Genomic DNA, 27,438 nt, shown 5'->3' on the forward strand with positions numbered 1-27,438 from the left:
GGGGGGAAACAATCCTGCATGCGCCCCTGAATGTATTATAATAACATTAAAATAGGTAATGTATCATCCCCTTATAATATTATATATGAATGCCTTGTCAAAGAAGTTTCTCCATATCAATTAAATACATTTTAAAATAGCTACATAATATATGTCAAACATATTATACATAACTTATTCAATGCATGCTGTGCCATGTCCTTATCGATTGTATAAAGAAGTCTGCTGATCAAGTAAGGTGCTACATTTCCTGTTTTTCCATCTTTCCCTCATATTTTTTAGCTCCATTGTAATGTAGGTGCCTTTCCTGAAATCAACATGCCAACGATCTCTTACCCCAAAAATCTTCCCACACAGACCTCAGCTTCTCCTTTTTATAACTGTGAACTGTTACGAGCTGTTTAAATTTGCATCGGTTGTAAGCAATCATTTTGACATTAAATTTGTTAGGAGTCGAACTAGTGAGTGGGATCTTGAGCTCATACAGGCAAATTCCCAAATGAACATCTTCCATGGGGATCATCCGAATAACCTGAGACACATCATAGATTTTTTTTGCCATGTCCACTGAAAAGACATATCCAGCACCCATGCAGTAGGGTGGGTAGGTGTCGTTGGGATAGATTTCCTTAGGTACATACCACTTGCTTTTTTCACTCCTATAAGGTTTAGCATTCTCTACTATGTATCCTGTAAAATAATCTGTACGGACTGGTAACTCTGGGTGAAGAATCCGGTGGACCAGATAATCTGCATTGAGAAACATGTCATTGTCTGTTTTCATAATGTAGCTAGCAGTGGGGCAAAATTTCACCACCCATTCTATGCCCATTATGGATTTTAGGGTCAAGTTATAATAAGTGTCCAAAAAGTCTTGTTGTACAATGTCACCAAAGGCTTCACTCTCCTCCTCAAGCTTCCATTGGACTCGGTCACTTCCAAGTTTAGAGATCCCAACCAGAAAAAGTGTTACCACATCAACATCATAATTACTTTTATTACCCCATGTTTCCCGGATGGCATTCCTAGCTTCTATATCCTGGATTTCACTAGCCACCAGTATAATTAGGAATGGGTTTCTGTCCTTGCACTTCTCTGGTTGGTTAATAAGGAACTTGTATGGAAATGGGTATGGTGGTGCCAGAGGGTGTTGGAAAGCTGGATAGGTCAAGTTATTTACAGGTGTCTTTTTTACCTTGACTTTTAAGTGGTTTTCAGTAATATTTTTATAGGATAAGTATCCAGAAATAAGAATAAAAATCAGCACAAGTAAAATATATTTCAAGATCTGGGACTTCATATTATCTTCTATGAATCTCACCAAGATTCCTGCAAAAAAAGAGGAATTTAAATGTATGAAAATAGGATGTCAAAAGCAAATTATAATAATGAAAGGCAACATTTTTTTTTGTAAGCTGTCCAACAGATCTCCCTCATATTCCCTGACCATTCAATAGACTGTTGGAAACATCTAAATAATTTCCCAACCCTCCTTTACTTTCAACCAGTGATGCTCAACCTTCTTTTAACTGGGGATACAAGTTACACTATGTCATTGTATTGTTTTCTACACTGGAAGATGTGTAAATCTAAAAACCATAATCAACCAGAGAAACATGCAAATCCCCATAGCCATTAAAGAAAGTTGCATTAATCTTTAGTTTTGCTCCTCTGCTGTTTAAAATAGAGACTGTAACGTCAATAATGCTATTTGCACAACTATGTCTAGCACACAGGAATGCAGGGTGATGAGAGTGTGGTACCAGGCATTATTAATAAATGTTAAGCCCACCTTGGACCCCCTCTCAGTTGGAAGGATGCCAGTGGCATTTCTTCTGTTTATTTTTAAATGTTGCCATGTGACAAGTAGGTATCTTCTATTATGAAAATTCTGTGAACCAATTAAAATTACAACGAAAGAACCATAGCTCCCTTGGATACTCTATATACAATGGATTTTATATAGAGGTGCCTTTCATTTAGCCCCAACAGACGGCGACCGTTACCATGGCAGATATAGAGATCACTGCCCTGCTGGCAGAATTTCTCTGTGAGACATTGTACCAATGTTAGCAGTACTGGGGAAGGAATAAGACTGCAGAAAATGATCGGTGGTGTTGATTTGGTACAGGAGTCACTCCCGGTTAAGTCTGAGTGCACTTCTCCCCGGTTGGCTTGGGTAAAGAGTCAATAAGAGACCAGTGACATGTATACTATGCTTAGTTTTATGGTATGTCTTTGCAGTTTATTAACAAATTCAGGAGTTCTGTCTGTCAGTCCAAGCTATTGTCACGTGAGGGTTATCACTCCTCAATAAGATTGGCAGAGATCACTAGGATGAGATAAAGGAATTTGAGGGAACAAAAGGTAAATAATGAAGCTGCACTAAATAGCTAACTTTACAAGCAGAGATCTTAGAAGCTAGGCAAGTATTTGAAACAAGACTTTTTTTTATATAGCCATATCTTAATACTTACATTAGATCAATACAAAAAAGGTAGATAAAAACATGTAAGGTTAGAGTTTCTGTTGTACTGACACTCATTGCTCTTACTGTTTGGAGACCAGTGTGATCTGTAGACTAGTCTACAGCAATAAGGGCCTGATTGATGTTCGGATGTAAGTCGATTTCTGTGTCGTATTGTCACGGTTTGTTACTCTGGACTCTTGGACTTGCCCAACAAGATGTTACTCCTAGCAGGGCGCGGAGTCTAACGGGCAAATAGTCTTCATCGGGGGTCACCGCAAGGTGACTTGGGCGAAGCGGCATTCGCCTGCAGGTCGCGGTCCCTACCAGGAGTGTTAGGCAAGGTCCCAGGGGAGTGGCTTGTAAATGATATGTAACACACTGGTGATGTTGAGATGTAAGTTTTACAACCAAACAGCGGAGTGAAGACAGATGCAGGCTGAACAAATCAATCAGCGATTTAATGATGACTAGGGGTTGAACAGAACAGTCTTTAGTATATAGACACAAGGAGAGTAATGGCAACGTGAACAATTCCACTAGCAGCGTAACAGGAATGAATACAGCTTTAGCAGTATAACGGCATATTCAATAGTAGTAATAGCATGAACAGTCCAGCAGCAGAATGGAAATGACAAATGCAGCTTAGGTATTTGGGACCACAATATGGCAGCACGATAAGAGAGGTACAGGTAACAGTCCAGCCAGCAGGGTAAGCACGATAAGTGCAGCCTGAGTGGAATACCCCGTAATACAACTATGCAAATAGATACAAGTGCTGCAGGTATGGTTCAGCCAACAGAGGTAGATGAGATCAAGCAACTTCAATGATATCACCTGTAATGCAACCGAGCCACAGAGACAGATGCAGAGTAGATGAGCCAGGCAGCACGATAGTAGGAGTTGTTGCGACTTGAGCAGAGAAGCCTGGGGAGCTGTGACTCAGCGGAGACAGGTGAAGCTTGAGTAGTGCAGCCCGTAGAGTGGTAACACAGCAGCGTCAGATGTAGCTTGAGCGGCACAGCCGTGTAGCAGCAACACAGCGGAGACAAGTGTAACTTAAGCGGTCCAGCCCTTGGAACGGCAATACAGCGGAGACAGGTACAGCTTGAGCAGTATAGCCTGTGGAACAGCAACACAGCGGAGAAAGGGGCAGCTTGAGCAGTATCGCCCGTGGAACAGCAACAAAGCGGAGACAGGTGCAGCTTGAGCAGTATAGCTCGTGGAACAGCTACACAGCGGAGACAGGTGCAGCTTGAGCAGTATAGCCCATGGAACAGCAACACAGCGGAGACAGGTGCAGCTTGAGCAGTATAGCCCGTGGAACAGCAACACACAGCAGAGACACTGACGATCCAGGTGGAGGCACAAGGAATAGGCAGGATCCTAATCAGACAGGTAACTTGATAAACAGGCCCAGAGGAAAGGGAGGAAGTGCCTTTTCAAGTTTAGAGCCAGAACCAGGAACCAATAGGAATCTTGCCACGGAAAGACAGGTACTAGGTCTGCGCATGTGCAGATCCAACACTAGGGGCTGAAGTCTGTTTAATGAGAGACAGGTGAGTGTCTTAGTCTTCGGTTATGGAAGCCGAATGAGCGCCGCGTGACACGTATATTGCGTGGACTAGCCCTTGCGCCAGACTGGAACTTAGGCCAATGACTGCTACTGCATGCAATTCGTGTCTGAACGCAAATGACACTTACTTATGTCTATGGCTTGAAGGGTGGAAGAAGGGAGGGAAGAAGCAGATTAATGTAGCCCAGGTACATTAAAGTTATAACGACACAGATTAAATTATATATATATAAATATATATATATATATATATATATATATATATATATATATATATATATATTGTGACTGAGTCACTGGAAGGAGGCTAAATGACAGAGGTATGTGTCCCAGGGTTCGAGCATTGTGTACGTTAAAACATCAGGGAGAATGTGTAGATGTGTGGGTAAATCTTCACCCAGGGTTTTTCCCTGCGCTAACAAAACATGGTAAGGGTCCATGGTGTTATGTATGGAGAAAGAGAAGGGTGGGCTCCATACATAATGCCCAGTCCGGGTCTCCTGGCCTGCCAGTCTCTAAACAGACTGATCAAGAGACTTGTGAGGTGCCTTGTGAGGTGCCTGTGAAAAGGCAGCTAGGATATGCAACCAGTGTCTCAGACCTGGGGAGGAGATGAGTTGCCTCCTGAGACACTCTGCTGTGCTGAGCAATAATATGTTGACTGTGAGGTCAAACCCAAAACAGGTGTGTCAAACCCTGAGAGAGGGTTTGCTAAAAATGTATTAGATAGTAGCCAGACGGCTAGGATTTTGTTTATGTTTTGTTTTGTTTGAAAGCTGGTGAATAAACAAGCTGTGGCTGTTAACCTGAAACCTTTGGACTTGTGTGGTTTACTGCTGCTTTTCATCACATCTTTCCCTGGAGATAGTACCTATTCCCCTGATTATACTACATATGGTGGAGAATTGGGTTGCAAAGATCTGCGCATGTCAAGAATAGCAGCAGTCTTGGAGATACTTGCAGAAACCAGCTCTGTGTGTGTGCTTGGAAAGTTTAAAAAGGACAGACACTATGGAGCAATACGTGCATGTCTTGTTATGTGGATAAAAGCAGCTAATTTAAATGTTTATGCACAGCAACAGTGGGAACCAGAGAACCACATGGATGTGAGTAATAAATCCTACTGTGAAATACTGTTTAAACAGAGTTGCTGCATATATGATGATTTGAGAGGAGTTAAATGTTGTCAGTGAAAACTGGTTATTTGTGTTGGAAAAACAGAAGTGTAGGAAAAGACCAATGAGACACAGATTAAAGGCAAAGAAATCAAGTGTTTAAATGGACTGAGTTTAATTGCTCTAAATCAAGTGTGTTCATTAAGTCTGGGAAGAAAACCCAAGTATATGTTGCTGAAGATGTGTATTTCTGCAAAGCACAGGTTGGGTGTTGCCTGGTTCTGTGCATAAGCAAAGAGCAAGAGACTTTAAAGAAGAAAAGTTTGAGAATTTTTTGCAAGTGTAAAGTGGATGTTTCTGTGTTGAAACAACAAAAGCATGCAAATGTGTTTGCAAAACTACTGAGCAGTTTAAAGAAAAACAAAAAACCCAAACACTTATGCCCTGCAAAGGAAAAGTTTGTGATATATGCTCGGTGTTGTAGTGCCACACATCTTAAGTCAAGTGAGGTGCTCCTTCTATAAAGAAAGTGCTTTGTCCGTATAAAGATAAAATTGGCTGCTTCTCAAGCTACAATGGACAAGAAAAAGTAGAAGCCTACCGTCTCAACCCAAAACAAGTGCATACAGGTGTGTCAAAGTGTCGATATGGAGAGAGACAAAAATCAGAACTTGGAGTACGTTTTTGTAGCAGTGGATTATGACCCTTATCATTGTGATTGATTAGAGGAGGAGGATTTTTCTGTTAAAGACTTACTACAAACTGTTACGGCCCAGCAGACAGCCATTAGGCAACCGCTGTTACATGATGCTACAGTTATGTCTGATAAAGGGCTAGATCCACATTTTTTTGAACTCTGGGAAAAGGCTGTGATGTAATGCCCTGAAAAGGAGGACATGCTTAAAGACTTTCTACAAGCTGCTATGGCCCAGAAAACTGCCCTAAGTCAACACCAGTTACAGGATGCCATGGCTCAAGAGGAAGCCATTAGGGTGAAAGTGTTAGCCTTTGAGGAGACCCAGAGACAACAATTAGACTTTAATGAGTCCTGAAGGCAACTACAGAAGTCTCAGCAACAAGACCTTGAAACCGTGAAGACAGAGAGGCGAAAAGCTCTGGTAACTGCAGACAGGGGGATGAAAAGGTCAGATGCAAAATGGGACACACTTAAGAAGGAATTTGATGAAATGAAAGTAAAGAGCAGTACTCTTACTCAGAAAAAGGAGAAGCTGCAGGCGGAGAAAGTCCTGCTGCAGCGGCATATTGAGGAGTTAAAGGGGCAGATGAGAAGTAGTAATGTCCCAGCACAGCTGCACGCAGAAACCAAGAGAGCCTGCGAGGAGACCATTGCTCAACTAAGCCAAAAACTAGCAGAGTCAGAGCAGAATCACATGAAGGCTGAGCTGGAACAGGGCAAGTTACTGGTGGAGAAAAAGACACTAAAGGAGGGTATGATGCTTCTCCAAGTATCCTCCACTCCTCGCCAGGAGTATGAAAAAGATATGAAGGATATGCAGTTAAGGATCATATAACTGGAGAAGCAATTGGCAGATGTGTCACAGAAATATGAAGAGGAGGCAAACAGAGCAAGCTCTCTCCTATCAGAAAATGCTAGGCTGTGGGAAAACCACATACCGCTGACAACGCACCTGCAAGCCTCTGCCCCACTGACCACAAGGTTGGAGAAAGTTGAAAGCTGAGCTAGCCATGATCAGGAAGCAACTGGAGAGTGAGACAAAAGACCTGACTGAGATACAGACAGAGCTGCAGAAAGAGGTTACTAAGGAAGCAGCCCTTCAAGCTCAGTTGGACAGGGAGATGGCTCTAAAATCAGAGTTACAGACGCAGCTGAAGATTGGGGTTGGAAAAGAGGCAGGCTTGCAAGAAAGGCTAAAAGGCAAGGCTGTAGTAAATGCAGAGTTGCAATATCAAATAACTAAAAAGCTATCATACATGTAGAATTGCAATCACAGTTGCAGAAATTGATAGAACAGATGTGTTCTGACTATGTGACGCGGGAGGAACATGAGGAGAAAATGGCAGAGCTGCAGAAATGCGTAGAACAAATGAAGCAAGAGTATATAAAGGCACATGACAATTATTAGAGTAAAAAAGTGAACGGTGAAATACCACATCTTCAAGTCAAGATACAGAAGTTTAAAGCAAATGTGTTACTGTTGCAAGAATCTAACTCCAAACTCGGCAAGAAAAGAGAAACTTTGCTGGTGGAAAAGAAGTTGCTTGAGGAAGGTGTAAAAAGTGGGAAGGCCCAAATACAGCAGCTCACTGAAGAGAATGGAACGTTAAAAACTGATATTGCAAGGGTAGTTGCAGACCAGAATACAAATAAAGGTCCATGATAAAGAGCAAAAGAGGAAGCAGTAAAACTGAGGAATGAAAAGGAAAATCTGCAGAAAGAACTTGATGCCAAAGTTCCAGATACACAAGAACAAATTATGATCATGTCCCAGGTTGAAAATGTTGGAAAGCAATATCAGACTAAATATGAACAATTAAAGATTCAGCATGATAAGCTGGTTGCCGAAACCCTCCTAGCTCAGACAGCACCATTAGAAGAGCGAGCTTCTCAAACAGAAGTGTAAGAATTAAGAGAGTCCCGTGTCCAGGCTGAAATAGAGATATCTGCACTGGCAGACCAACAAGAGGCTTACCTTCTAAGCTTGAGTAACAGACATTTATTTGAAGCTAAACTTTAATGGCCAAGTGCATTGCAATGGGCACAAGAACCTTTCGGAACCATTCATTGCACAAGTAATTACTCTGGAGGACGACAGACATTGTCCCCCCCCCAAAGCCAGCAACTTAGGGATTTTAAAATCCCTATTCCGTTGCCTAGACTCGTCTGCTGGAGCCCTTACATATGTGATGGATATTGTGTGTGACATCATTGCTCTGTGTGTGATATTTTGCCTTCTGGAGTGGATGGAAGAGAATAAGGTTGCTGGCCTAGAGGCAGATGACATTGATCTTGGTCCTCCAGAATCCCAAGATTATTCCGTGTTCAATGCATATTTTATTTCACGTTATAATCATGTAAGTTTTGGGGTTCGTGTATAAGAAGCAGGTATTTAAATAAGCTGTCTTTTTTTACTGGCGTTTTTACATTGAGCCCTCAAACTGCCCTATAGTAAAAACATCAGTTTACAGCAGTAAACCGCCGGGAATTTATTATGATTGGTGGAGGATTATAACCGTCGCAAAAAGTGTTGTTTGACACATTTACCCCTTGGTCTTATCCTGATGAGGGTGCTTAACATTTAATCACTGCTATCACCACATATATCAGAATTTATTTATATGTGATAGAAGGTAGATCTAAAGAAAAATTACAGGATTGCTCTCAGGGAATATAGTCTACAATATATAATACTCTCCACTGTCGCACATACACATACATATTAGTATATGTATTGCATCAGAGATATAGAGCCTGAATCATTAAGGATCGCCTCTGGCGATTTTGTGCGTATAATACACACAACTATTCTGCGCATGCCCAGATTCAGATTATACGCCACAGAGCGCAGCAGCAGAGTTCAATTAACCCTTGCGCACAAAAAAACACTTACATTAGCCTACGATTTTGTGGAGGGAACATGGTTGGGAAGAGATGGAAGCACTTAGGCAATGTACAGTAAAGGCGTTCCCCTGCAGAAAAGTAAGATTCAAAGTTCGGCGCATGTAGAAGTGCGCTGTTTTTCAGAACCACCTGCTCGGGCTCTAGTCTACCTTATGGATTATAATGGTGACCAAACACAGCATTCACAACCTCACCAGCTAATAGGAGATTTAACTAACCACCTGCATACACCTGCACATACTCATCTAGGGCCCGATTCATCAAAGTTCGCAAACGCATACGCATCTGCATTGCATACTTTGAGTGACGTAAACCGAAATAAGCACCTCAAACAGCAAAAACACACCCCCATGTGGTCTAAGTGACGGAAATAAGCAGTGCAAACGTTAGAAAACACACCCACCTGCGGATCTTTAAACATGCTACAAGCACAAGCGACGGACGGTACTCAACTGATTGACGGCAAGCTAAGCAATGCAAACCTCACGCCCACTGTGGGAGAGACCAACAGTTTGTTTACACACAACACAACACAACACAAATGCCTGGGGCTTATTTTTAAGAGATAGCTCTTACTCATTAATCACTGACAAATAACAATGATGTGCAACACTCTGAATGGTTGTTTTTCCTTTGCTACTAATTAGCGTAATACACACTTGTAACAAACACATTGCTCACGATCTTTCTGTGTTTAGAATTTCAAGTCGCCGTATAGTACGCAAAATGCATGGACATGGCTACATTAAAAACACATGAATAACGAATGTATCAAAATGTATGTGCTGTAAATACATCTTTTGCCTTTTAAGCAAAATGCATTGCATACTCTTCCATAAAGCACAGTGGTCTAGTGGTTAGCACATCTGCCTCACAGAGCTGGGTTCATGAGTTCAATTCCTGACCAGTCAGTCAGTCAGAGTGAGGAGCTTGAAAAGGATTCTGTAGGGGAAGGGGAGCCAGTGAAGGGCTTGGTAGAGTGGGGATACAAAGGTGGAACGGCGAGAGAGGAAAATAAGCCTAGCAGCAGCGTTAAGTACAGATCTAAGGGGAGTGAGATGAGAGAGGGGGAGGCCGATAAGGAGAAGGTTGCAGTAGTCCAAGCAGGAGATAATCAGAGAGTGGATGAGAGATTTGGTGGCATCCTGGGAGAGGAAGGGCCGAATGCGGGCAATGTTGCGAAGCTGGAAATGGCAGGATTTGGCGAGAGAGTGAATGTGAGGGGCAAAGGAGAGAGAGGAGTCGAGGATGACACCTAGGCAGCGGAGTTGGGGAACAGGGGAGATAGATGAGTTGTCAACAGTGATGGAGAGGTCAGAGGGGAAGGAGGTACAAGAGGGAGGAAAGACAATGAGTTCAGTTTTAGCAAGATTGAGTTTAAGAAATCTAGAGGACATCCAGGAGGAGATGGCAGAGAGGCATGTGGATACCCTGGAAAGAAGGGAGGGAGAGAGATCAGGAGAGGAAAGGTAGAGTTGAGTGTCATCAGCATAAAGGTGGTACTTGAGGCCGAAGGAGCTGATGAGTGCACCCAGAGAAGAGGTGTATAGTGAGAATAGTAAGGGTCCAAGGACAGAGCCCTGAGGGACCCCGACTGGAAGGGAGGAAGAAGGGGAAAGAGAATCAGAGGTGGAAACAGAGAAGGAGATCGTTTGTAACTTGAGCCAGGGCAGTTTCAGTGGAATGGAGGGGGCGGAAGCCTGATTGGAGAGGGTCAAGGAGGGAGTGTTCAGAGAGGTAGGTGGAGAAACGGTTGCAGACAAGTATTTTGGAGGCAAATGGGAGAAGGGAAATGGGGCGGTAATTAGAGAGTGAGGTGGGGTCAAGATTGGGTTTCTTGAGAATGGGTGAGACGAGAGCTTGTTTAAAGGCGGAGGGGAAGATGCCGGTGGAGAGGGACAGATTAAAGAGGTGAGCGAGGTGGGAGCAGGTGGAATAAGAAGAAATAAGAAGTTTCTCTAGTTAAGATCCCTAATGAATCAGGGCCATAGAGCAAATATATATGTGTAGACATGTTTTTGCGATTAGTAGAGAACTCACTTATTCTAATCTCACGACGGAGCTCTTCCAGAAGCTGGGGCTGGCGGCGTCGGAGATCGCTCCACCGCCGTTGGAGCTGAACGATGCTTCTCCGAATATTATATCGGAGGCGGAGGTAGCTGCGGACCCTTTCATAGGCCCGCACCTTGACTTCGTTGGACACATACCTTCCAGAGGGTACATTGTCCATACCCTCTGTAAGGACTCGCAGTTCACGCCTGGCGAAAATAGTAGCCCTCATTTTGGAATAATGTCTATCACACAAAATGGGGGCCTCTGCGTTCCGATTGGTTCGCTGAGCACGTATGGGCGTGCTCACGTCACACGCGGAGCTTTCACACACCTGTGTTGTGTCTCTGATTGTCTCTCCCACCAAGAACATGGCGGTCGCCTGCACTGAGACGAGTACTGTGTGCTCTGCAATTAGGAAGAAGAGTGTACACCTGGTTTATTAATTCAAAACTCCATTTAAACCCACCTGTGCTTTGGTTTAGTGCCTGTTCATTCGCTTTTTCAGAGATTGTAAGATTTCAAAATTATTTTTATCTCCTAATGTAGCAAACTGTTTGCTATGCAATATGTGTGGCCGGACTGTAAATAAACTGCTATGGAAAGGGCCCTTGGCCTTACATTTAACATGGAAAGTTTTCAATAGTAGCCTACAGTATGCTAAGTTCTTTTCAACCTTATCAATGTTCAACACCATAATAACTAGCTCATTGCATTGATGGACACATGGGTCCAAATGTATACACTTATTTTGGCCACATACCTCCCAAATTGCATTTGGAGTACACACTTAAGTGTGTTGCTGGCTGATTTGTAACCAAATATTAATAATAATTACACAATATAGGGTTTGCAACTGAGTGATATCCTTCATTTTGGTGTGTTGCTAACCTGTAAACCAATGTTATGGTTTGAAAAGTGACGAGTAGTAGTAGTAGTAGGAGAATGTTGCAATAGTATTTGACAAATATGTCTGTCAAAATGCAGTGGCCAAACTCAATGCTCGTTAAATAGACAAGCCACAATGTTTATTATAATAAGGGGCATGTGTTTTAGACATAGTTAGAAGTTTGTGAAATGGTACCTTATGTAGGGGGTGGATGTGCTTAGATTCTGTATCACCACCTGACTGTGTGCATTGCCTATAAAGACACGACTTATCTTTGAAATAGGAATATGTCTGATGCTGGGCCAAGTAATGTGCAGGCACCAGGGCTGCCAACTAGGCGTAAAAACAATTTTATAGAGGAGGAGCTGGAGGTGCTGGTAAAAGAGGTTCTGGCGAGGTTCCACAGTGGCAACCAGCAAATAACCGGACGCGAGCGCCAAACGCATTGGCAAGAAATCACACGGCTCATCAATGAAATATCTCCGTATGAGCGTACAAAGGTTGAAGTACAGAAAAGGTACTAATCCGATTTAAAAATAATAGCCCTATTTAACTTTTCTGACTGTGTCTATTTGTCAAATAATATATATAGATATCGCTATAGATAAATATGGATATTGTGACATAGTAGCCTCCACTACGTACTATTTTAACACCCCTCGAGGAGCGGACGAGGACTGCAATAGCCCTGGTGGAGATAGTTGGGGTGGGCGACACAGACACTGGCTCTAGCCCACCCCGAACAGGAGAGGCCTCTCCACTAGGTACATGATGAGTTTGCTTACTTAATGTCTGTAAAGCTTTGTATCTGTCTGAGTAAAAGTGTCAACTCTCAGGATGTGTGTGTGAAGGTAAACTTCAATTGCAAAATGTGTTTGACTATCACATAGTAGGAAATTAAATTTACACACTGAAGACAAATGGTCTCAATATGTAGGGCTCATCCTAAAATATGAGACCATAAGTGGCAATGTATGTATTTGGGGACCGGCAAGGGCTGCTAGCACATTCAAGGGAAGCTGACACTTTACCAATGCTACATCACGCATTGTAAGATGTTTTTGCAAATATAATATCGCACCTTACTCTTTGATTCTAATTACTTTATTTTACTTATTATCTCTCTACAGAATGTGAGCAGCAGGCGCCTGCTTCACCAGTGCATGATGAAGTTGCCCATGATGTGCAGGAAGCTCAGCTGGCTCCAGCTAAATATGTAAGGCAGCGGGCACTCGCACACGCAGCCCAAAATCTTAAAAACGCCACTGATTCACAGAATGTTCACCTGTCACAAATATCGAGCACTGTCCAACACACGGATCAGCAAATCACCAGTCTCACTAACACACTCTCCGTTTTCATGAGCACACACACCTCTTTACTGACGACACTCGCCACCAAAATGGATAATTTAAATACTTCAGTGACAAATATTGCAACACTCCTGGGTGATATCTTGCATGCCCACTCCCAACGCACCTCCGGCACAATCCCAGTTGTCTGTTTCCTCTAACCTCCATGTTGAGTCTGATTCCTCCCTCCCTGGTGTGTCTGTCACGTCCACCCTCCCTGGTGTGTCTGTCGCGTCCACCCTCCCTGGTGTGTCTGACGCGTCCACCCTCCCTGACCCCCAACTATGTCGTCTTATGTGTTTAGCCTTTGCCCGTGGCTTTGGCCAATCCCCTGTTGTGCCCACTTCCCCCTCGCCTGTCGTGGCCCCATCCCCATCCCCTGACCCTGCACCTTCACCTCGTCGGACACAACCCGCTTGCCTTGCCCCATTGCCTGGTTCCTCTGACTCCTCTACATCATGGGTGACAAGAAGTCGGAGTAGGGGAGCCTCCCTTGCAACCCCCTTCAAAAAGGCTCAGAAAAAATAATTTGTATTGTTTTAACCTAAAAATATGATTTAATATATGCCAAAAATATGTATAGTTTTTGTTTGGATTAAAAAATTTCCTACTACTGAAATGTCTCTTTATTTGGTAAGGCATATTCTATTATGCTTTTTTAATAACAATACTTGTTATCAACTCTAACCAAAGTATCATCTCCGAACAAACAGCCTGATTCATTAACGTATTCAAACAAATATGTATCTAATATCAGTGTGCTGACCAAAACCATGGCCCTGATTGAGTAATGAACCTAGATGTCAAGGATACATATTTCTGTATGCTGCTCAAAAGCCTTTTAAAATTCAAGTGGTGCAAATTAGCAATAGGTTTAGGGCCCAAAAAAAATAATGTCTGTATCCTAATGTACCGCACAAATACTTGATAGCTTATTTGTACACTGAAATGTTCATGTCAGCTAGGACCTCTCCTACCCCAAAATTAGATCTCCGATGACATTTTTGGTTTACATCCCCCTCCAAACTCACATGCTTTGGCCTTGCTTAGTTACTTTGCCTTACCTTTCCAGAATGATTCAGGGCCATGGTTTGCTGAAGAAGACTTAAACAAGAAGTGTTTTAAGGTAAGCTTCTTAATGATTTTGACACAGTGTTTCTTTATTTGCCAGAGTAAATTATTTCAAACAAAGCGTGCAACTACAGTGCCCCCTTAGAGGTAGGGCAAATCATCCTGTAAAGGAAGTAATGCATTTGCAAACTGTAACCTGACACAAAGGAGCCACAAAAGACAGGTGTTAAGGTAACCAAATTAGTTGATTTTTTTTTGGACATGATGCCATAGGACAAATATTGTTAACTACTAATTTGTACAGGTAAGATTCTGTGCAAATTCTAAAAATCCAATAAGGGATTTGTATTTAAGAATAGTGCTAATGCACAGTGTGTGGTACACTGGACTTCCTTTAGCATAACACTTGTTTAAATGTAACCTCATGACCTTATTGCACTAAGCACATATAGGGTTGGGTCTCACATTTGGATCTTAGGTGCACTTACCCCATCAGCCGCTGTCATATCACGGCTACCTGGGTCCCTTCTGGTCGTCAGCAACATTCCCGTCCTCCACAGCTCCGTTTGTAATCAAACACACACTGTTTGTTCAGCTGCATGTGCACAGGCATCTTGGATGCAGTCAGGTGATCCTTCCAGACCAACCAGATTCAGCACCTGTGATCCCATGAAGTGATCAGCCAATAGTTGCTTGGGACAACCAATTTAAACCTGCTGCTGTGATCTGTTCATTGCCTGAACAACACACTTCTCTCCAGAGGATAGTTATTGGCTCCAGTGTTTCTGGCTGCATTACAAAATCAGTGTTTCTGTCCACATTTTCAGACTGCTCATTCCCCTGCTAGATTGGACAATCAGCAAGAACATGAGCAGGAAGATCATCCAGGCTGCTCTGTTCAGATTCAGACCTGCTCCAGCTAGTCCCAAGGGTCCTGATTCGGGTCAAGAAATACAGACTAACGTGACCGTTTGACACAATATAAGGGTGTATGTAGTGCTGTGTGTCTGACTAATCATGTAAGAAGCAAATGAAAAACCTTGCAGTATAGGTATGGTTTGCTCAGGCAAAGAAGCACACTCTGTAATACAAGTAAGTAGACTCCAAGAGGTAGTTTGTCCACCAAACGCCTCTATCCTGTAATGACTTTTCTAAACTCTATGATCTGATCCCCCCAATCCATGATAGTTTAACCAATCTGGAACCTTGAATACATTATTAAAACAAACTGACCTTAGAGTTTCTTACGTTATGTACACTGATTCATTCATTGTTAGAGTGGCCACGTCACTTGGATTTTGCTCCCTTCCAGTTTTGGAAAACATCTAAGCAAGGCCAAGCTATTTTATATAACGGCCAACATATTATAATTTGAAGTTTGGTATGTTGTGATTTCTTGCCAATACAGACACAGGTACCCATTGCACACGTTCACCATCTATAAGCCAAATAAAGTGGATGCCTCACCTAACAATGTAAACATCAACAATATCTACCAGACATTAAACCCTCAAATGACTGTGTGCTCGGCCCAACACACTTGGATTAGATGGTGTTAAAGGAATTTGAACATGGACCCATCATCCTAAAGGGAGGATATCTGTACATTAAGGATTTGTACTTCCCTTGCCCAAGGCATGGGCAAATGCAAGAGCAGAAAATTATTGTTAACATTGACTAGCATGTTTAAACTAGGGATGTGCACCGGCGACTTTTGAGGTCTCGTGTTTTGTGTTTTGGATCCGGATTTTCATTATTTTTGGGGTTCGGATTTGTCTCGCAAAACACTTGACGAAAGGTCTCGGTTCGGATTTAAGGTTTTGGATTCGGATTTTTTTTGAAAAAAACATAAAAAGTTTAAAAATCAAGTTTTTGGGCTTATTTTCACTCCTACGCTATTATTAACCTCAATAACGTTCAATAACAAGCATTTCCACTTATTTACAGTGTATTTTGAACACCTCAAAATATAGTTATTAGTCCAAAACGTTGCAACAAGGTATCTTTCTGGACTGCGTAGAGGAGTGGGTCACCAGAATATATATTAAAAACCCTGAACTTGTATGATTCGCACCAATAAATGTACCTGGACTGCGTAGAGGAGTGGGTCACCACAATATATATTAAAAACCCTGAACTTGTATGATTCGCACCAATAAATGTACCTGGACTGCGTAGAGGAGTGGGTCACCATAATATATATTAAAAACCCTGAACTTGTATGATTCGCACCAATAAATGTATCTGGACTGCGTAGAGGAGTGGGTCACCACAATATATATAATAAGAAAACCATCAACTTGTATGATTCGCACCAATAAATGTACCTGGACTGCGTAGAGGAGTGGGTCACCACAATATATATTAAAAACCCTGAACTTGTATGATTCGCACCAATAAATGTACCTGGACTGCGTAGAGTAGTGGGCACTGGGCACTACAATAAAAAATATATAGAAAACCTTCAACAGGTCTGCATTACACCCAAAAATATTATCTGGACTGCGTAGAGTAGTGGGCACTGGGCACCACAATATAATATATAGAAAACCTTCAACAGGTCAGAATTACACCCAAAAATAGTATCTGGACTGCATAGAGGACTGGCCACTGGCCACCACAATATAATATATAGAAAACCTTCAACAGGTCAGAATTACACCCAAAAATAGTATCTGGACTGCATAGAGGACTGGCCACTGGCCACCACAATATAATATATAGAAAACCTTCAACAGGTCAGAATTACACCCAAAAATAGTATCTGGACTGCGTAGAGTAGTGGGCACTGGGCACCACAATAAAAAATATATAGAAAACCTTCAACAGGTCAGAATTACACCCAAAAATAGTATCTGGACTGCATAGAGGACTGGCCACTGGCCACCACAATATAATATATAGAAAACCTTCAACAGGTCAGAATTACACCCAAAAATAGTATCTGGACTGCGTAGAGTAGTGGGCACTGGGCACCACAATAAAATATATAAAAAACCTTCAACAGGTCTGCATTACACTGCACATACGGCTGCTCCTCCATCCTCTCCATCATATACATGTTGGAGTTTCAGCGTGTGAAAACCTCTTGTTTTTGATAATGTCAGTGCATTTTGAATATTTTTCAATTTGCCCCACACTACTGAATGTACTTTATCTATGATACGCATCTATCTATCTTGACTGCGTAGTGTGGTGGCCCCGGTACACAATTTGGTACCGAGGCCACAATATAATTAAAAAACCCTCCACGGGTCAGAATTCCACCAAAAAAGGGTATGGACTGCGTAGTGTGGTGGCCCCGGTACACAATTTGGTACCGAGGCCACAATATAATTAAAAAATTGGGCATCAACTGTCACCGTTGTTTAATATCTGATACACCTAAATATGGACTGCACAGTGGAGTGGCCCCGGTAGTAAATTTGGTGCCGGGGCCACAATACCTCCTCCAACTTCCAAGTGTAGTGTTTATAAAGACAGACAGCGTCGAAGTGTTATTAGTTGACTTTCTTAACCCTAAAATTGTCCCTGTTGCAAATATTCGTGCAATGGACAGTTACTTTTTTATTGAAAGACTCAAGCTTTCAAGTGTAGTGTTTATAAAATATAAACAACAATACAGTAGTTTTAGAGCACGTCAATACCTCTTGTTTTAAATTATGACAGGGCATTTTACTTTTGGTTTAATTTCTTGAATTTGTTTAAATTTGGTTTTACTTTTTGAACATGGCAAACGACTGTTGATTGGTCATATAATGCAAAAAAAAAAGTTCCAAGATGGAATTGTCCTTGGGCCCTCACACCCACCCTTATGTTGTTGAAATAGGACATGCACACTTTAACAAACCAATCATTTCAGCGACAGGGCCTACCAAACAACTGTGGCTGAAATGATTGGTTTGTTTGGGCCCCCACACCAATAAAACAATTCATCTCTCCCTGTACAAACTAAACAGGCTCTACTGAGGAAAGATGTCGTCCTCATCCTCAACCTCTGATTCCTCTCCCCCTACAGTGTGTACTTCCTCCTCCTCACACATTATCAATTCGTCCCCGCTGGACTCCACAACCACAGTCCCTCTGTACTGTCTGGAGGGCAGTGCTGTACTTGATTGAGGAATTGATTATTCATTTTTATAAACATCATTTTTTCAACGTTGTGAGGAAGCAACCTCCTTCGCCGCTCACTGACCAGGTTCCCCGCTGCACTAAAAACTCTTTCCGAGTACACACTGGAGGGGGGACAACTCAGTTAAAAAATAGAGCCAGTTTGTACAGGGGCTTCCAAACTGCCTTTTGGAGTTCTACCACGTCACTACCTCTAGTTAATTTAGATTGCAAGGCTTGTAAATATAAATACTTTGAAGATAAAAAAAGCAGGCTGCCCAGACTGTGGAGCTAGAAAGTGAAATTAAATGGACCACGTTACTTTGGTGGCTATCTATGACCCCCCCCCCCCCCGCCCTACACTTGTAGTTGAATATAAATAAAGCAGCCTGCATAGACTGTAGAACTAGAAATTCAAATATACAAAGAAATGGACAAAGGCAGTTTGGTATCTGTCTGCATCAGATCCCCTCTCCACTAGGAGTAAAACAGAAAACTTTTCAGCCGTTATATAATCTAGAATATAAATAGAAATTGAGAAAGGCAATTTGGTATCTGTCTGCATCATAATCATCAACATCCTCCTCCCAGTGTACAACATTCACACCTTCATTAGCCAAATCTGTAACTGGACTGTGGGTGATCCTTCCAGCATATGCAGAGGGCGTGCTGCAAATGCTGGATGGAGTCACCTCTTCCCGTACAGTGATGGGAAGGTCAGGGTTCACAACCAACAACACCCTTGGACTCGCCTTGGGGATTTGTGATGTCATCTGTTTAGAAGGCAGAGTTCTTTGCTGTTTTGTTTTTGTTGCTGACAGCATAACTCTCTTAATTTTTTTGTAGGTGGGGGGGGAGGAGGGCTTAGATCCTTGGGTGAAGCTGGACCACTAGTCATGAACACAGGCCAGGGCCTAAGCCGTTCCTTGCCACTACGTGTCGTAAATGGCATATTGCCAACTTTACGTTTCTCCTCAGATGATTTTAAGTTTCTCTTTTTGCTATTTTTTGAGAACTTGGGCTTTTTAGATTTTACATGCCCTGTACTAGGAGATTGGGCATCGGGCTTGCCAGACGACGTTGATGGCATTTCATCGTCTATGTCATGACTAGTGGCAGCAGCTTCAGCATTAGGAGGAAGTGGGTCTTGATCTTTCCCTACTTTATCCTCCAAATTTTGGTTTTCCATTATATGTAGCACAAGAGAGCGTACCCCTAAGCCACACACACTCGGCAAAGCCTTTAAAAATTATATGCGGCACAGGAGAGTAGCACTGGACTTATACTGCTGAATCAGTGAACTTTGTAATAGCAGTACCACTGGACTTATACACTGCTGAATCAATGAACCTTGTAATAGCAGTACCACTGGACTTTTACTGCTGAATGTGTGAACTTGGTAATATTGCAGCACCAATGGGCTTATATACTGCTGGATTGGCTTTGCAAATTTGGTTATAATTATTTTTTTTTTAAATTTTTTATTTTAATTTTTTTTATAACTTTTTTTTTATTTTTTAAAAACTTGGGAATAATGGGGAAATAACTATGCCCTTAGAAGCACAGAGCACAGGACACAGCACCACTGGACTGAACAGGACACAGCGCAGGACCCAGTAGCACTACTGAACTCAGCAGGACAGAGCACAGGACACAGCACCACTGGACTGATACTGCAGAATGTGTGAACTTTGTAATATTGCAGAACCACTGGACTTTTACTGCTGAATGTGTGAACTTGGTAATATTGCAGTACCAATGGGCTTATACTGCAGGATTGGTTGTGCAAATTTTGTTGTAATTAAAAAAAAAAGTAATTATTTTTTTGTATTTTTTTTTAAATAACTTTTTTCTATTTTTTTAAACACTTTGGAATATTGGGGAAATAACTATGCCCTTAGAAGCACAGAGCACAAGACACAGCACAGCACAGAACTTAACTGAACAGCACAGAACTTAACTGAACAGCACGAGATATAGCAGGACAGAGGACCACCTAACACACCCTCCCTTTACCCTGATCAATGCCCGAGTGAAGATGGCGGCGACTAGCGGGGAATTTATAGGATCCGAGTATCGCGAGATCCGACAACGGGATTATGAGTCAGAGCCTCAGTTTCAGATTTGAATTTGGCGCCAATACCCGGATTTGTCTCGGATCCGACTCGGATCGGCAACGTTCGGGTGGGCTCGGATTTCATAAATCCGAGTGCGCTCATCTCTAGTTTAAACAGACATAGGTGGTATTAGGGCGCAAACTAACACAATTTACTCTTCACACACACACACAGGGTTTGAATGGAAACAAAGCTGGAATGTGACTTTGGTCACTACTTTCCACTTTCAGAGGGCAATCTACCTGAAAATGGTATTGAGAAACAATTACACATTTCTACACCACAATAACATTGGAGACCTACATTGTCAGGTTCAGCAAACATGTCAAGTGACTGCTGCCTAACAATGTGTGTAATCAGACTAATGTAACTAGTTCTCATGTGGAATATCTGTGTTGGCTGTAAGTTCAAATATAGGTGGCTTGACCAATTAGCAAACTAGGGGCCTGATTCATTAAGGATCTTTTCTGTCGTTTTTTGCTTCTCTTAAGCAAATCCACTCTGTTCATGCTCAGAAAAGGGAGATAAGAAGCAAAATCCACTGCATAAGTGAAGAATTTCTTATGTTAGGATGAAAATCCATCTTTACTTCACTCTTATCTCCCCGTTTCTTCGTAAAAATAAGCATCTTACCTTTTGCACAAGATAAGAAGATCACTAATGAATCAGGCCCTAGGTGAGGTATTACATAACCGAGCAAATAAACATTGTAAAAACACCAAGAAAAGGGTGGAGATTGGAATATTTGCTACACCAAAGGTGGCTAACACATATTGGTATTATGGCCTTGTAGCAAGACTCCACTAGCTTAATGCCCTAACGCATTCCCCATGATTGTTAGTGTGGGGTTTGTGTCTGGCATGTGGGTGTTGGACCACTTTGAAACAAAGTGCCACTAGCACAAGAGAAGAAGATTGTTATCCTGTTTGGGCAAGGGCCAAAAGTTGGTAGTGTTTGACCTGACACTGCTAACATTTTGGCTTTATTTCTATACGTTTACCTGTAATGGAATGCCTATATTGCTAGGCACATCCCATGTTCCCTCTAAAAGCTTAAAATGTACAATAATTTTACTACTAAGCAACCAAACACACATACAAACCTCCACACTATGGACATTTTCTAAAACTGAACATTAACCCCATTGAGCGTGTTTGTAGGCTATGGTGTATCTGTGGCAAAGGACAAAAGAACCAAATATAGATTTAATATATTTTCAAAAAAAAACCTGTTCCACAATAGTTTGGAAAGCACTACACATGGATTTATGGGTATTAAAAAATTAATCACTGCACTGTAGTAATGGTACAAAATGGCATGACAACTGATTGCTGAGACATTTGCAGCATAGGCTAGATTTATTACATATATCCAAACGTGCTAACAAAAACAAAGCAAACAAGGTAATGGTCTGTGTGTGTCAAAGTTCCTTGGATGAAGAGATGACAATCTGGCCAGACTGAAGAGAGACATAAGCAGCCTTGGAGCTCTGGAGAAATACTTCAACATGTAGTGAGACACGAATTGCACAAATCCAAAATCCACGGCAACGCACCCTGTTGAATGAGAATCAACAATTTAATATGGCAATATTAGCTCACACATACAACTTGCATTTTGATATCAAGAGGTTGAGCACTGTATTGGCATGTGTAAAAAAGCTGGTAATATTATAGTGAATAATAATGGCTTGTGTGTTTGGACTATACCTAGGATTCTGAATGCACTATTTGACTTAATTACAAACACCAAACCCATATGTTACATAGCTAGCATCTGGCCATATGTTTTGTTTGTGCAACCACACATTGCAGGCTTAGTAACGACATTATTGTATGGAGCACACTCACTGGCCAGTCACATTTTAGTGCAGATATCACTATACTACTTACATTTGTCAACACCTTTCACCATGGCAACATCCACCAACTCCAAAAGGAAGTGCAATGGCAGAAAAGCCAGCACTGCAGGCCAAGTGTAATCTAAAGGCTGTAGATATAAGAAAAACAAATAAAGTGTGAAAAATGTGTACTTCTCAACACTATATGTGCTGATCAATAAACTGTAGAAAACCAAACGTCAAATATGTTGCCACATTAGGCTGTAGATTTAAACTACCCCATTAACGTGCATTTAGCAAAAGACATTAAGGCTAAACTTAGAGGCATGAAGCTATACTTTCTACACACATTGTAAAGGTAAAATACAGGTTGCCATGGTTTTTCCCCTATTATTACACATATTAACCATTTCACTAACACACCAGGCCATGTCTATTCATATTCCCATTTTGAATTACCATACCTTAGATAATCAACCCTTGACTAAGCTTGCACATGATTTGACCACAGATCTTTGAAATGTGAAGATATTTATCTTTTGTTCCAAAAAAAGTAACAAATGTGCACCCCTTACATTGTAACATGGTTTGTCCACTAGAACATTTACTTATTTTTGATCCTTTGCTCTCCTTAATGACTCAAGCACAGAGTGTTAATGTGTCTTTAAGGTAGGGTCCAAAAAACACTTCAAATAAAGTTATTAGAAAAAAATAAATAAAAATAAAAATAGAATAGCATGGACATTCTTAAAGCAAAGTGTTTTAACAAGGGATATGTAATAAAACAATATCTGGTTTCTACTTACCACACACACAGACAAATGTGGAATGTCAAAAAGCAATCACTAGACACCCAAAAAACACAATCCAAGACCAAGATCTGTGGGGGGAGGGTAAACAGGTAACAAATAAATAAATATAGATGGATAATATTTATGTGTGTCACTACATTTGAGAGGTCTCTATGCAGAGGCACATCCCAAGTCTACACAGTTGCCTCAATATTCAAACTCTGCAGCTAATTAAAGACTTTTCCACTAACCTTCAACATAAAATTCATTAGCATTAGGACCTTTCAGCATCATTTTCTATCTCTAGCTCACCAATACCTTTTCAAAAAAAATAAACATGAGTGTTAAGCAAGGTACAGCAATAAACAGCAGAGATTATGAAACATTTCACCATTAAGGGCTACTTACCCAGAACTGTGAATCTCGCAACAACACAGAAGTGCAAGCAAGGTATTTTTAAGTAGCAATGTAATTAGTGAATTAAATGCAGGTGAGTAGGCCGGAGAGTATGCCGGACACGTCATTAGGAGCACCCAGGTGCGTTCTAATTGTCCAAGTGTGTTTTTGTGTAAAAGTGACCTGACATGTTAGCAACGTTGATTTTCTGTAGGGTAAGTAGAAATTATAACGATTATTACAGATGTCATTAAGGAGCTAAGCTGTTAGTGTTGTGGCAATAGTATGGGTAAAATAGTTTTAAGTAAAAATATATGACGTATGAATCATTTGCATGTGCTAAATTTAGATGTGGCACGATAGTGTATTGGTTATGTATTTCACCCACAGATACTAAGTGCAGAAGTTCAAGGCCCCAGGTCAACACTAAATGAGTTAATAAAACACATTATTAAGCATACTCCTAAAAGTATGGAATGCACTGAGGCAACCACTCCAGCATTGGAATGAATGTGGAATGCACTGAGGCAACCACTCCAGCATTGGAATGAATGTGGAATGCACTGAGGCAACCATTTCGGCAGTGGAATGAATGTGGAATGCACTGAGGCAACCATTCCGGCAGTGGAATGAATGTGGAATGCACTGAGGCAACCATTCCGGCAGCCAGAATGCACTGTGACCTGGATTCTCCCCATAATGCTGAGAAGATATGTGGCTAGCAGTGTACAGGCCTATAAAAGCCAGTCCTCTTTACTGAAGCTTGAGGAGTCGAGTAAGGTGGTCAGAAACCATTTAATTTTCATGCAGGCACCTGATGGTTTAATTCATCTTTTAAATTGAACATGTATCAAATCAGTTCCTGATCAGTGTTCTTGACAAAGAAGTAACTAAGGATGCCCCAAGGTCATGGTAGTTGGCCTGCATACTTGCTAACAATTTGAAGTGCCCCTCCTGGAGTTCCTGGTGGAGGTATGGGTGGAGAGGGGAGGGGTCTTGTCAAATCGCGTAATTTTGGGCACCCGCCCTGTGACGTTATGACACGTGCCCTGAGAATCATTGCGGCTCTAATTGTGCCCACTTCACAAGGAATAGTAACTATCATTTTGCACTAATCCTCTTGTGTCTATTTATTCAATAGATTTGGCAATCCACTCTGCCCATTTTAAAGGTTCATTTTGAGGGAGTGCTTGTTTTTGTAGTCATAAGCAATAACTTATTTATAAAGAATAACTTAAATTAGTTCTGAAAAATAATTTAAACATTTACATTACATTGCATAATCTTATTTCGTGGGGTTGGTTTAGAGGGAGTTTTTGCTTTTATAAGAAATAAGTTAATTATAAACAATAAATTATGGGTTTAGTTTTGAGTCGTGCTCATTTTTTTGTTGCTGTTTATTATTTTTTGTTGCCATAAGCCATAATCTATGTAATAACTGCAACCAGCGGAATTTAAATTGGAAGCACAATAGTACAGCCAGAGGGAATATTTCTCCTTTTTGTCTTTTTTAGTAAGTTTAACGTGCAAAACAGGATAAAAGAGGACAAAAGATTAGCTCAGGGAATAATGCTTCCTCAATTTTAACTCCAGTATAAGTGTAGTTTAATGACAAGATTGTCAACCCTTGTAAACCATTCTTATTGACAACTAGAGATGAGCAAAATTTTCAAAAGTTTACAGTGGAATATAAACACCTTTCAGCATTGGGTTGCAAAATTTAACAGATTTTACTGGTGAAATTTCTTAACTCAACACACCATACAGCACAATGAATTGACCGCCATTGTCCCAGCCAGGTGCTGTCTGGGCTAGGGGGTGTCCACCCCCAGGCTGGTCTCATAGTGGGCTACCTGGGCCTGGGTATCTGGGCTACCTGAATGTTTTTCCTTTAAAATGTTCCTAAAAGGGTTCTGAGCAGAATCTCACCCCGACCTCCAGGCTAAAATTTGCCAGCCAGCCCCTGGTCCAGGCTCTGGTCATTGACGTAAAAATTTACAAACACAAAACCGAATGGCTCTGTGCGGAATGCAAAGTAAGAATGAACCTCGCAGGTTATCTCGGGAACTTCACAACTTGCCCTCTTCAATTTGCGTAAAATTTTTCACTGCCATTTTCATAGCTGGTGTTCCAGCACAAGTTTGAAGTACACTGGCCTGATTCATCTAGAAACACAATATGAACGCAACTTGCTTTTTAATAAAATTGCACGTAACTTGCACACACGTCTGCCCATATTCAAGTACAAGAGGATCTCAAGACGTGTTTCCATTTGAATCTGGGTATAAATAAGCTCTGACTATACGTTACTTGCCATATGTTGACAGACAGAATACACTGCAGGATACACACATGCATATGTGCAATATAAATTCACATCAGAAAATGAAATCTGAATGTTCTTAAAGCGTACTTAAAATCTACTTTTACCATTTCACTAACTTGCAAACATGTATTCTGGAAAGCAAATGTGTCAGTCATCACATTCAGTCGGCGCTTACACCTACCCTGTAGCCCTGTAATTAGTGCAGATGGTACAGCTAAAAACATGTACCTAAGAAGTGTCCAGAGCTTGAATCTGATGAATATGAATGAGCTGGACCTCAGTACACCTATACTGTCTTTTGCTTATGCAGTATGTTTAGGCAACATAAAAATAATCACAGTAATCTACTATTTATCTTACTATCAGCTGGAGAAGATGATTTTAAAAAAATGAGTCTCACTTAACCCCTTCAGCACAGATTTCCACACATATACTTATATGCAGAGGTTACAAATTGTATATTGGATAAAATGCAGATTTATAACTTTATATTTTACAATACACCACACCAACAGGTGCATTGCTTTACACAACAGTACATAATGTAATTGTAAAATCTGTTAAAGCTTCAGGCAATTTTGCTCACATTTCCAGTATATCAGGTTTCCCACCATATTAGATATTCTTCCATGATGCAGCCAATTAAGCACATGACTAAATCTGCTTTGCGCTGCAAGGACATTTTGTACATAATTAAGTGGGAGCTGTTAGGACAATGGACACTAGTATTTGTCACATATAGTCTAATATATATTAGTGCAGCTGTGTATATATAATAAAATTATGGGGTGTTCTAAAAAGTGGGAGACTCTGAAAATGTAAATAAAATGTCTTTGATGGAGCAGCTATACAATTTTACACTGTATTCTGTATTCTGAAGTCATTATTTAGGATGTAAAAACTCTTGATCCTGTTAGGGCTAACGGCTACCAAGATAAACTTTTCGAACAGGTGGTATAGAGGTCTTCACCTTTAGCAGCAATTTTTCCCATAGAGCTTTATGTGCTCGCAGGTACTTGGATGCCCCCAGGTCTTAATGTCTAGCGTGGTAAAAGATTATCTATGGCGACCATTGCGCAGCTGGTATAGGAGGCGGTAGCCAAGACTGGAGCAGGAGGTCAGAAGCAGGCCAGGGTCAGTGGCCCCTAGCAGGCAGAGTAGTCAGGAACAGGCCAAAGGATCAGGACTAGCAGCCAGCAGGGATATCCAATAACAAAGCCAAGGTCAGAGCAAACAGAAGACATGCAGGGTCCAAAAACAATGCCAAGGGATATGTGAGGATACCAGGTTTAACGTAACCTTCTGCACCACACAGCTGGCCTACCCGGTACCTACCCAAGGTTCAAAATCACCCAGGCAAATATCCAAAATAATACAAATGAGTTTATTTAGCAAAATGGTAGCACAAAATAGCAATAAACATAGTTAAATAATAACTTGCAACAAATAACACTACAGTCTGGCATAGACAACATACAGGGTATAATGAAAACACCTCACCAGTATCCTTGTCACTTTCAGGGACTGTTTTCTATCAATCCAAGCTTATCCCCCTCTCTCCTTTACGGCTATCAACAAAGGTAGTGACCCTGAGTCACTGTCACTGCGCTTTCGGCGGACACACAGCTCCCCAAGACCTGGAGAGGTAGATCAGGGCAACGGCCGTACTCCAGGGAGCAATTGTCCCTTTCCTGTCAGAGGCAGAGATTTTTGTCTCGACACCAGCCCGATTCAGCTT

The 27,438-nt window shown here is 41.4% G+C and overlaps 1 protein-coding gene across 1 annotated transcript; it reads right to left on the reverse strand.

Annotated features, from left to right (window-relative positions):
- On the reverse strand, positions 1-27,438 carry LOC142149758 (beta-1,3-galactosyltransferase 2-like). Its single transcript, XM_075205060.1, has 2 exons — positions 27,201-27,438; positions 1-1,329 (listed from the first exon to the last, which is right to left on the reverse strand). The coding sequence occupies exon 2, from the start codon at positions 1,298-1,300 to the stop codon at positions 314-316; it is 987 nt and encodes a 328-aa protein (XP_075061161.1). The 5' UTR covers positions 1,301-1,329; positions 27,201-27,438; the 3' UTR covers positions 1-313.

Source organism: Mixophyes fleayi, chromosome 4 (assembly GCF_038048845.1).
Source record: "Mixophyes fleayi isolate aMixFle1 chromosome 4, aMixFle1.hap1, whole genome shotgun sequence".
NCBI classification, from domain to species: domain Eukaryota; kingdom Metazoa; phylum Chordata; class Amphibia; order Anura; family Limnodynastidae; genus Mixophyes; species Mixophyes fleayi.

Excerpts from the sequence above, each read along its gene's own strand:
- LOC142149758 (XM_075205060.1), bottom strand. The coding sequence starts at position 1,300 with ATGAAGTCCCAGATCTTGAAATATATTTTACTTGTGCTGATTTTTATT.